Genomic DNA, 12294 nt, shown 5'->3' with positions numbered 1-12294 from the left:
TATTATCAGTGTGAATATGGGAATTAGAAATTAATTAAGGAGAATGCTTGAGATAATGGAATATTCAGCGTGGGAAAGGAGAACACTTAGCTGTTTTCAAATGCTTGAAGGGGTGTTTGTTAGAGAAGATATAATGTGTTTGGCTACAGAAACACAGTCATTACGTAGAGGTTATAGGGATGCAGTTTTACTTCATTATAACCAATGGCTTTCTAACGACTACAGCCTGCCTCATCATAACACTGGAAAATCCTCGTCAATGGAATGTTCAAGCAAAGGCTGTAAGTCCACATCAAGTATCATATAAAAAGATTCATGTATTAAGATGGAGATTGGACCAGCTGGTCTCTAGGGCTTCTGCTAATTACAATTTATAATTCTAAGTCAGTTGTTCAGAATTTAGGATCCACTTTCCTATAGAATCCAAATGGACATTTGGATCCAAGGTCAAAAACGTTTATTTTAACCATGGCGTTTTTAAATGCTTCAGTTGAAAACACTTTCCTGAGTCCAGGGAACAGACACGAGGGATAACAGTCTAGAGAACAGGACGTGAGGCAGAAGGGAGGGAGGATCATTAGCCTTCCCTTTGCTGGGGGAAATCGAGCATAAGGCCACGTTATGAAAGAGCTAAGGAGACATTCTACAGTCCACGTGGCAGATCTCAGTGAGGTCTTAGGAGAAAATCAACTCCTTGAACTAATCCCCATATGACTGACAGCCTTTCACTTGCTAGCTGTGCTGTGTGATTGTAGGTATTTTCTTCTGTGAACTGGGGCTAATAATACGTCCAATGATATAAATAAACATAAATAAAACAATAGCTTGTGAGAATCAAATGAAATAATGGACATACAGTGCCCGGCAGAATGCTGGACACATACTATATAGTTACTTAGTAAATGCAGGGATTCCTCACAGTATCTATGTGTGTGTGCTTCCTTCACTTTTCAAAGAAGTTCCACGTGCATTACCTCATTTGATTCTTACAATAATCCCATCGGCAGGCAAGGTAGGTGTAATACCCACATTTTACAGAGGAAGAAATGATGCTTGCAATAAATGGCCGGTTTTCCTAAAAGATGATTATTTGGCTTCACAAAGTGTTGCAGTGATAAGGAACCAGATTGTATAATCAGACCCACTGGATCAAAATTCCTATCCTGTCACTTACTGGCCGTGTCTGGGTGTATTACTTAGGCTAGCTAATTCTTACTAACTCAACTAAAAATGGGATGATCGTATATAGGTATATATTTTACACAGCTGTTGGGAAAATTACAATAATATTGGATAGAAATTGTTAAAAAGCAGTCATTAGGATCATTACTGTATAGTAATTATGCCATTTACTAAATGCTTAGTATATGCTAGGGGTTTAACAAGCATTTTTTAAAATCCTCATAATGACTCTGATATATGTGTTGTTAGTATATTCATTGTACAGATGAGGAAACTGGGGAATAGATTAGCCAAGTAGCTTTCCCACATTCATACAGATGGTAGGTTAGAGTGCTGGGATTTGAACCCAGGCAGGCTGACTCTGGAACCCACGCTCTAATCAAGGATATACTACCTCCAGTGCTATGAAATATTCTGTGTGTGTCTCTCTGTCACACAAACACATATACGTGTAATCATATTAGATACGCACATTTGCATAATGTTTAGAAACAATTTTAATTATGTATTACTGGTTTTAAAAAATAGAATACCAAATTGTATGCATGATATGCGATCTACTATGCAAAATGCAAATAAAAGGGGCTGAAAATCAATATGGTTGCCTCTGTGTGGTGCTATGGTAGGTGGGTTTTATTCTTGATTCTGTAGACATTTCTGTGCTAACTTTTCAACTGAAAACATGTGCCATTTTATAAACAGGAAAATTAAAGGAGAATAGATATATAAAAGAAAGTAATCCAAGGAAGATGTAAGGAGAAAAGGTTTTCATAGACAGGTGACTGTAAGGCCAGCAGGTCCGGGGAAGGGCCCAGGGAGCCAGACGGAACCCTGCCAAAGTGGCTGATGCAACCGACACCTGACATTGCCACACCACTCGGCCCCGGTCTTCCCGCTCCCCGAGGGGCGGAACCAACGGCTCTGAGCCTGATGTAACCGACACCTGACATTGCCACAACACCCGAGAGATTACCAAAAAAGGGCTGCTTCATACAGCAAGCGCCTCCCCTGCGTCCACCCCTATAAATTTTGTTCGCGCCCGCATTCGGGCGCGACTTCTCTGGCCCCTTTCTCTCGGACCAGTGAACCTCGCCCAGGAGCATTCCCAAATAAAGCTTGTTTAAGCTCTCCTCCGTTTCTTGGTGCCGTTCCTTACAGTGACCCTTCCTCTAATTCTAGCAGTAGAGTATACTAGATATCCTGAATAACCTTCATTCTGAAAATGACTAAAAACACAGCGTTAAAATGAGAAAGCAACGGGATATAAACACTTACATATGCCAGAACTGGGGTGGGTGCAGGTACGGCTGGGGTGGGAACTGGCTCTGGCTGGATAACTGTTTCAGCTGGAACTGCTCCATCTTCATCCTCAGGTGGTTTCTGATGGGCACAGCGACCGATGTCTGCATTTTTGAAGGATACAGGCTGTGCAAAGTCCATAGGGCTATGGGAATATAATTAAAATTCAATACTTTCTCCTATTTTTCATTGTCCTGCTTCCTTACCATGACATCAAATTTCCCCTTTCCCATTTTAAAGGTCATCAGTGCAATTAAAAAAAAAAAAATCTAACCTGAAGATCTTCACTGTTTCCTTCCCCCTATGGTTTTAGATAGTGTAGATGCAACAGTGATGCTCATACCAAAAAAAAAAAAAAATTAGTAACAAGGAGATTCACTTACACAGAGTTTATAACGAGGTTCCATATGCAGCCTTCAAAAGGAGGAATATTTCTGAGCGGGGAAGGTTGAAATTCAGGTGGAGCACCCCCGACGAAAAGCTTTTTAACTTCTATCGCCTGTTCTACTGTCAGATTTTGCACATGCCTTCTGTCTTCATCCACTTGAACAGTAAAGATGCTGATAAAACATTGAAAATAAACAAGTATAAAACACACAACGTCCAACACAACCAGAAATCCAACTCTTTCCTGCCACCCCGCACCCCTCCTTCCTGAAGCTTCTAAGACAGCCAAGTTTGACGATTAGGGATTCGACACTAAGCACACAGTACTGTTTCTCAGGATCTCATCCCTCTGCCTCCCTTGTAAACTCTCCTTGAGAGTTTCTGGAAACAAGGCAATGGTGCAGCTGCAAAACTAGCCTCTGGTGGTGGTTGACAACAGCGGCCTTACACGTGAGCCTGTGGAGCAGAGGCTTCTGTAAGGGGTAGTAATGTCTAAACGCAGGAGGTTCAGTCGGTTTAGCACAGCATGGGGTCACGTTTTGTTTCGCTCTTTCTTTCTTGCTTTGTGCTAGCTCTTATCTCCTTGCTAGGGAATAAACTGTACTCCCAGAGCTTAGATTGCAGGAATCAACAGCACACACTTACAGGATGTTTTATAAAGAACATAGCTGCTGGCTTTTGAATAGAAGAGGCAGGCCAGAGTACCATGCTAACTGTTCTCGGCAATGATTTTCCTTAGTGGCTGTTTCATTGATTTCCCTAATTTGCTTATGAGAGAGAACTCACACATTACTAATTGAACACCTCATGCTACTTATTCACTCTGTGGATCCTGGGGCACAGAATCAGGAGACAAAGAATTCTGCTGATGAAAATGACCAAAGGCATTTTCTCTTTTGTTCTAGAAGCAGGTTTTAAACTTTAGTCCCAGTAGTCAGCATGGGGCTCTTAGTCATAAGTGTTAGTCAATAGCCCGAGGATCATGAATGGATTGCTGAAAACTTATTTCACATCTGGGGAGAAAACCCTAAGTACTTAGGTGGAAAACTCAGTTCTAAAATGCCATTTTACTTGATTTTAGAAAGAAGAAAAACCACATGTCAAATTAGAAACAATAAACTAGGGCAAAGGTGCTCTGAAATGGCACTGAACAACTGGCCCACTTTGGGACAATTCAAATGTAAGAGAATAAGACAAAATAGATATTGTTGTGGCTCAAAATGTCATTATTCAGGAGGTGTAGAGGGAGCAGGTTGGGTTTAGTTTCAAAGGCAAAATAGGGGAAATGATACATTGATGTTTTGCCAGACTCTGGGCCAAGGACCATAGCAATGGTCCTTTCTTCCTGGATCATAGGGTGGAGATGTAGAATGAGCCTGAGCTTTCAGAAGGAAGAGACTGGAAGTAAGCACTAGTATGGAAGCTTACTAGCTGTGTGACCTTGGGCCAGTTACTTAATCTTGCTCAGTCTCATTTCATTCATTTATAAAATGAGGATAAGAACACCTATTTCGAACCATGGAAAGCATTAACTAAGGCATTGCGCTGAGTCTGTATTACTTAATAAGGGCATTGCTAGAAGACTATAGCTGAATCCAGTTTGTATTTTACATCCTAGGAGCATCAAATCTAGGTCATTTATTTAGTTCTTTGTAAATAGGGATATTACCTACATGTCCTCTCTGATTCTGGTGCATTTCCTTTTTAAAAAGTATTTATTCAAAAACTCTTTACTGTGGACCTACTATGTGCAAAAAGCATTATAAGAATCATTACATTACTATTAGTATTGTGATAGGTCAGCTGAATTTCCTTAAAATTTCAATAGTTGATTCTTGAAGTTTTATAATTAAATATTTTATTACTTAAATTCTATTTATTTGTATGGAATATTGATCTAAGATTTTTTTCAAACCACCACCAAATGAACTGCATACATGGTAAAAGATATTAAGAGAAGTGCCCTGATATTTGCAGTTTACATGAGAAACAAAATCTGAAATTTTTTAAGTTGATGGTAAGAAAGAAATATTTGGGTTGCACTGTCCAAACCATGATCCCTTTCTGGAAACCTCAAGTTACTCCTGAAATATTCGCTACAACTGTGTGGTCTTTAGCCTAATTCTGTACCTGTGTGTAGAATGCTTTCACGTAGGAGAATACCTACTTGCCTAAACGTCTACTCCAGGCTCTTAGGGTTTACTGTTTTCGTCCAGTTAGAACTACTGGCCACTGAGGTGGACTCCAGGTGGAAGATCAGAGGGCCAAGCAGTTATAAAAGGCAGAGGTCACTGGAGTACTAGGAAATTAGATACCAAAGTGAAGGGAGTGGAATTTTTGCAGAGGAAGGGGTAGAAAAGGAGAGAGAATGTGGGAGGATGGGTAAAGAGAGGCAGAGGGAGAGAAAAGGGCAAGAGTAATATTGAAAAGTTTGCCTCTCTGTTATGAGGTGGTATTAATGGTATTAAAATTGCCATCTTATCCAGAGTTTTAAGAAAAGAAATAACAGTTGACATTTATGGTCTAAATAGTGTTGGAAGAAAGCAAATATTTCCAAGTTAACAGGAGTATCATAATCAACATGAAGTAATACAAATCTCTGAGGTCACAAAAAGGGTAAGAATAAATAGCGGGTGAGCACAGATGGGGGTGTTAAAGTCAAGTATATCTGGGTTTAAATCCTGCCTCTGTTATTTACTACCTATGTGATTTTTGGCAAATTAGTTAATATATCCTCATCTGTGATGATATTAATACAGATCTCACATACATTTAGAATGACTAAAGGACATAATCTTTGTTTAGTATTTGACACACAGCATGCCATAGAATTGATATGAAGCATTAAAATATGTTTCTGGGAGATGTTCTTAGGGTCATTAGTGATCTCTAGTTAATCAGCTAATTGAAGTGCTCGCCTAAAGGATAGGTGATGATTGTTTTTTGACCTCAGAGTGCTGAATGAGACATTATGGTGCAAATGAGTTCTTGCTTTGCCACAGACTGCAGTGACAACCCACTAATATGTCCAATACATTATCCTTTAATTAACAGCGAATAGTAAAACTGTTTGTTTATATGGCCAATTAACTGAATGACCAGTTTTCAGGGGATGCACTATACACTGAGCTTAATCAAATAAAGGTTGGATTGATGGCCAACAGCTGTGAAGCTGGCATAATAAAATACCCTTCTTGAAGAGACACACCTGTTAAAAGGACACCTTAGCATAACATCATAATGCACTTGAGAATGTCAGAATTCTTTCTCTACAAAATAACATATTTGGGTGATTTTTTTTGTCAACTATATTTGTCAGATCTGCATTTGCTTCTTGAAGTTATTTAAAATTTAAAGACTTTAGAAAGTCTTTCCTACAATGAGAAGGACTAACATTTGGCAAAGGACCTGAAATCTAGTCTAGAAGACATGTAAAATCAGTATTCTAGAGCATTCCCTAAGATCCAAATGAGAAAATTCAGTTTGCATTCCTCTTCAGAGACCATGACTGCAATATGTGCCTATAAGATTAGTAAAAGTTCTTAGTTAGTCCAAATACTGATCCCTCATTTGTCTTAATCATGGTTTCTAAACATCTCAGTTAGAAGATATCTGCAAGAAGGCTTAGTATCAATTCATCCCACAACCTAATGCTCTATGTAATAGAAAAACATGAACCAAGGAGAGCTTCATCACTTACTTAGAAGAAAAGGCATTCTTATTACTTATTTAAACTGTTATCCACACAAGAGGATGATTAGAAAATGGAGGTCTTTAAGTACAGAATAACATCTGCTTACTTGAACTTTTGCTACATATTCATACTGCTGTTGTGTTTAAAAGTATTCTCTGTGTTTTGAGGTTTCATCAGATTTGCTTTCCAGTTCTCTTCTATTTCTTCAGTCTAATAAAATGGATTGTGGGTCTGGAGGTCTGAAGTCTCTGGGTTTCTGTTTTCTTTTTCTCTAATTGTTCTAAGTTCATTACCTCTCTGAGTTGTCATACAACATTTTTATGGAAAAAAAACCCAAATGACTTCCCCAATAAAGTAAGTATGAAGTACTGTAGCATTCTGAAGAAATGAGAAATCAGCTTATAACACTAATAAGCAATTCCCTGACTCAGGGCTGGGAAGCAGGTGCTCTGGTGGATCAGCAGAAAGGCAGCCACCGTGCACGGATGGCAGGACAGCAGCCTTCTCCCTTCCCTCTCTCAACTCTGTTCCCTCACGGAGCCGTCCCGCAGGGACCCAGCACACCTTGGCGGTGGGTGCGGGGGTAAGGGCCGGGGCCGAGGCATGCGCAGAACCGTGCTCCGTGGGTCCTGCAGCCGCGGGCCGCGCTCTGTATCTGTGACAGATTTTTAAGCAGCCGCCATAATTGCTTTGGAACCTGAATGAAACAGCAGCTGTCAAAGGCTGGCGGCTCCAGGGGAGCTGTTCTGTGCGTTTCACCACGCGCATGCCCTGCTTGAGGAGAGAGTATTCGAGAGGTGAGGAGGGAGTTTTCTCATCTACGCTTCAGAAGATGCATTTGGTTTTCCCAAAGGTGGAGAGGAGAACCACCCAGCATAAAAACGTTACGAACAAAACTCCTAAGGGTCAAGGGAAATGAGGTTCCCGAAGTATGAAATATAAAGAAGATGAAATTAAACTACTTGATAGTTTTGCAATGCATCGTATGTCCATACACACAAAGGTCCAGTAAAGGACTAAGGCGAGCAAAGGAGTTCGCGTTAGTTATGACAGTACAGTCAGTCGTTAGGACTATTGTTACCCTCTAGTTCTCTCTACATGAACAGAATGTTCTCTCCCGTCGTGAAACAGACTCGGCTCTGGTTTGACGGCAATTTTCCTCATTGTTCGTGCCCCTGTGGAGAGATGCACTTCCAGACGACCCTTGTTCAGGAATATCGCATAATAGGCCTGCAATAGCAAATGGTCATTGAAGATTAAAGAGGAGTCTCATCTATGACTTAGCTTAGTTCCCTGACAGAACTGCATATTCATCCGCTCTGAGATCTTACCTGAGAAGTTAAGACTCAGTATTTTCTTAAAAAGAGTATTTAAAGCAGCTGGAAATAGCTTTTTAATCATTTACCATTTTTGCTTGTTAGATCATGTGGCAAGTGGAGATAGTAACATAGCAGTCTCTGCAAAGCAGATCTGCAATGCTGAAAGGAACAGTTGTGCTGGCACTGGGCTTCTAACTCACAAATCCCATCAGGAAATAAAGAGTGTCAATAAAATCCCTCTCCCTTGTATTCACAAACAGACAGCTAGCTTCTGGGAATGAGGTCTGACTCCCAACCTCATGGCATTCTGAGTGTTTAGATTTCAATTCGTTCTCAGGGCTGGTGGAATAGATTGCTATCCACATGTAACTTGTCTCCCACATTTAGAAAGAAGGAAGACAATTTTTCATCCACAAACAGGACTGCTTTCTTTTTTCCACTGTTACTATAGAAACAGTATGGTTTTGAGATCAGTTTATGAACCCCAGGGAGCTTGAATGCAGTCCTTGTCCCCAAAGCTGACGCCACGCTTGCTCCCTTTCTTGTGGAGCAGGGGGGTGGCACCTGATACACGGTGATCACTTGGTCCTCTGCGAGTCACCTGAGGTAGTGGAGATGGTTTCATTCAAACATCATAACGTCTCCAATAACTTACAAAATCGTCTGTGCCGCGTCGTGTCCACCACAAAATGGCCAGAGGATCTGGATTAGTGCTTGCCATTCATCAAAAGGGGCAGCTGCCATCTACTCAATTACAATTTTTTTAGCTGACTGAGTTCTCAAACCCCTTTAGCAGAACATAATCACAAATGACCCTATGGGTATCAAAACTGGTAGCTTTGAAAACTAAAGTACGTCATTTAACCAGTATTGATTCTACGACAGACATGAACTGCTTAACATTGTTTCCTCTTTCAGATAGCATTGACAATGAGATTTTGAAAACTAGATACTCATTATCATTAAAATGTTGAAACATTAACATGTTATTTCTAATTTACTGTGTACTATAGTGCTTAATATTTTCTCATTTTAATTGTTTGAATGGGAACATGTTTTATTTTAAGAACTATCCTGAAAGCTGATGACTCAAGTCCATTTATTTAGTTCTGATGAGGAGAAATCTGGAAACGATGGCTGGTGCTCAATTATTTGACTGTGACCTAGGAAACACATATCCTTTAGTGAAACCTATTTCAGAATGTTTGATCTGGCCCTCTTATTATAACTAGCTTATCATTTGTAGCAGTGAGAAAATAATTTAATTTTTATGATTAAAACATAAAGGCTTTAAGAGAAGTTATATTTTATATTTATTCAGTGCTTATGCATAGTAAAAAATGAGATAAAATACCACTTTTTCTCCCTCTACTCTTCAAAAAATATTTTTTGTTTTTTTTTTCTTCCCAAAGAAATCCTTTTCTTCCCTAAGGTCAAAGGTTATCCTTTTATATTTTCTTCTAAACTTTTAAAACTTTTTTCCTTTCCTATGTAAGGCTTTAATTCATTGGGAATTTATTTTTCTGTCTGGCATGAAGTAGAAATTAGTTCATTTTTTTCTGTATGGATAACCAATTGCCCCAGAATCATTCACTGAAAGGGCCACTTTTTCCCTAATGATGTGCAATGCCACCTATTGCCAAATGTTGTTTCCATCTATACTTGGCTCTCTATTCTGTTCCACTGACACAGAGTTATCCATGAATTAACACCATACTCCCATGGTTCAAAACTCTAGCTTCTAATGTGCTGATATCTGCTAGGACAGTCCACCAACTTATTCTTCTATTTCAGGAGTTTCTTGGGCTTTCGATCTTTGATATAAATTTTAGAATTAGCTTGTCCTGATTTACAAAAAGATAAGGGTATTTTCATTGAAGGTGAATCTACATATCACTTTGTGGAGAACTGATATATTTTTAACACTGAGTCTTTCCATTAACATGTTGACTTTAATAAGTAGTCTGATGTAATTTTTCAATAAGTTTTGTAATTTTTTCCATATAGGCCTTACATTTGTTTTGTTAGATTTATTCTTAAATTATATACTTGTTCTTGTACTATATTTACTTGTTCTTTTGTTATTGTATTGGCTAAGACTGATACAGTGATAATATTCATCTTTTCTTGGGCTTGATTTCATAGAAAATGTTTATAATGTTTTCCTATCAAGAAGCCCCATCCTGTTCTTAGTTTATCAAGTCTTTTTTTGTTGTTGTTTTTAATCAGGAATGGTTGTTAAGTTTTACCAAAAGTTTTCTCTGCATTTATCAAAATGATTATATGATTTTAGATTTTCTAATATCAAGCCACATTTGTATTCCTGAGATATTGCAAATTACTCATGGTAATGCATCTTTGGATTTTATTTGCCAATACAGCTGACCTTTGAACAACACGGGGCGCTGACCCTCCGCACAGTCAAAAATCTGAGTATAAATTATAGTCAGCCCTCCTCATACACAGTTCCTCTGTATCAGATGTTCTGCATCCTCAGTTTCAACCAACCTCGGATCGTGTGGTACTGTTATATTTACTATTGAATAAAACCCGTGCATATCTGGACCTGTGCACTTCAAACTTGTGTTGTTCAAGGGTCAACCATATTTTGTTTAGTGTTTATTTTTTTTTGTGGGGGAAGAAAATGGTATTATTACATGACTACCCATTACTAAATTTTAAATGCTAAAAGTGATTTTAAAAAACGTATAATTACAAACAACACAACCTGATTTACAAGAATGCATGCATATTTAAGGCTATATTTGTAAAGCACTCTGTGCTTTGGCCATGGCATACTGGTAATTCCCAAGAATGCTTTCACTGAGAAAAATGAGATTAAATGGAAAAATGTATATCTTTAAAAATGTGACTGAAAGTATTGGAGGAATATCCATGCAGTAAAGAGTTATGGTGCCTAGATCAGGACAACTAAGAGACAGCTTTTAACAGAATCAAATGGCTAGGGGGTATGAAAACTAAAGCTCACAGCCCTACAAAACAGACACTGTGTAGGCTTTATTTTAATGTCACTAGTGTCCATGCCTGTGTTGGTTGTGTTCTCTTCACCTTCTCCTGCCCAGGTCCATTCTCTGCCTTCTCTCTGTCCAGAGAGGGTGCAGCAGGTTAGGCTCCAACAGACTGCATCACATTAGCTAGTGAAAATGGGAAGCTGATCCTAAAAAAATTAAAATTAAAATTTAAATTTAAGGGACTCCATCTGGTTATCTACAGATCTGGTAGGAAATTGGATTTAGAGAGAAGATTAACACAATGTGAATGTATTTTAAGCTTTCTCTCTTTATATATGCAAAACCCATATGAAATATGGATGTAAATACAGGTGTGTCTGTACCTAGAACTGACCAACAGGAAAATCCTAGTGGAGATAATTGTCCTAAGAAGATGCTAGTGGAAATAAATGATGCAAATCAAAAAATATAAAAACAATTTATAAACTGTAAATGCTTCACCTGAGTCTCTATAAAATAATCATTTTATATAAGCATTAGGGAAAATGCATTATTAGCTAGGTGTGAGGGTACCTGTCCAGTTTGCCTTCGTTTTCTCCTAGGTGGCGCTGGTGTCCCTCCACTTCCCAAGAGAATAATACCAGACTCATTCTTGGTGCTGAAGGACAGGTTGATTTCTGTTCCTACATCAATAGGCACAGGGGACAGCTCTACAAAACCAGGCTTCGGGAAGCTAACTGTGTAAACGTTCTTTGGGTAAAAGGAAAGAAGGGAAGAAAGCATTAGAAATGAACATTTAAATTAATTTCTCCATCTCACTCATCCTCCTCAATGCACTCAACGTTACTATGAAATACAGTGTCATTTTAGAACACATAAAAACCCACAGTTACATGGAGAGCTTAAGAGCAACCAAAGAAATATTATTTCTAGCTGTAACTGAATTTTCTGAGCAGTCTGAGTCAAAATAAAAATTTGGGCCTCTGCTTTTATTCTAGAACTTTTGATTTGAAATATAAAAGGTTATCACTGACAGGTAACATTTTCTTTTGGTTTAAATCTGTCTTGCTAAGTCTCCCTTGAAAACTCTCTAACTGATCCCTGGAATAACACCTACCAACTAACTGCTTATGTTTTATAGCTGAGTCTGACCATGGTCTCTGTCTGCATTCTTCCTCAGTGAAGAGCCCAAGGTAAAGATGTTTGCTGCTCTCAAGCATATAAAGACACTCTAGCGGAATTTTAAAAAAATCAGATACAATCTATATCTTAAAAATAAATAAACCAAATATTTCTTAGTCTGGTTTTCTTCTCAAAATGAAAGTAGTATCATTGTCCTTGCTGATAATAAAATTAAAACAGTAACATTTTAAACGGTAACAAAGTGCAAAAGGGAGAAAGTAAAAATCACCCCCATTCCAAAGCTGTGTAGAAGCATATA

General features: G+C 38.6%; 1 protein-coding gene across 1 annotated transcript in view; it reads right to left on the bottom strand.

Moving 5' to 3' along the window:
* The window catches only part of LAMA2 (laminin subunit alpha 2), a 606716-nt gene that overhangs the window by 27258 nt on the left and 567164 nt on the right, over positions 1-12294 (bottom strand). The window contains exons 53-56 of the mRNA XM_082668794.1: positions 11427-11603; positions 7644-7792; positions 2865-3041; positions 2458-2626 (exon numbers count right to left, since the gene is read on the bottom strand). Coding sequence (XP_082524920.1) covers positions 2458-2626; positions 2865-3041; positions 7644-7792; positions 11427-11603 — 672 coding nt within the window. The remainder of the gene's footprint in view (positions 1-2457; positions 2627-2864; positions 3042-7643; positions 7793-11426; positions 11604-12294) is intronic.

The sequence above is a fragment of the Grampus griseus genome, assembly GCF_964374135.1.
Source record: "Grampus griseus genome assembly, chromosome: 13".
In the NCBI taxonomy this organism is placed as follows: domain Eukaryota; kingdom Metazoa; phylum Chordata; class Mammalia; order Artiodactyla; family Delphinidae; genus Grampus; species Grampus griseus.
Note: the sequence above shows the minus strand (reverse complement) of the source record. Positions and strands in the feature narration are given on the sequence as shown.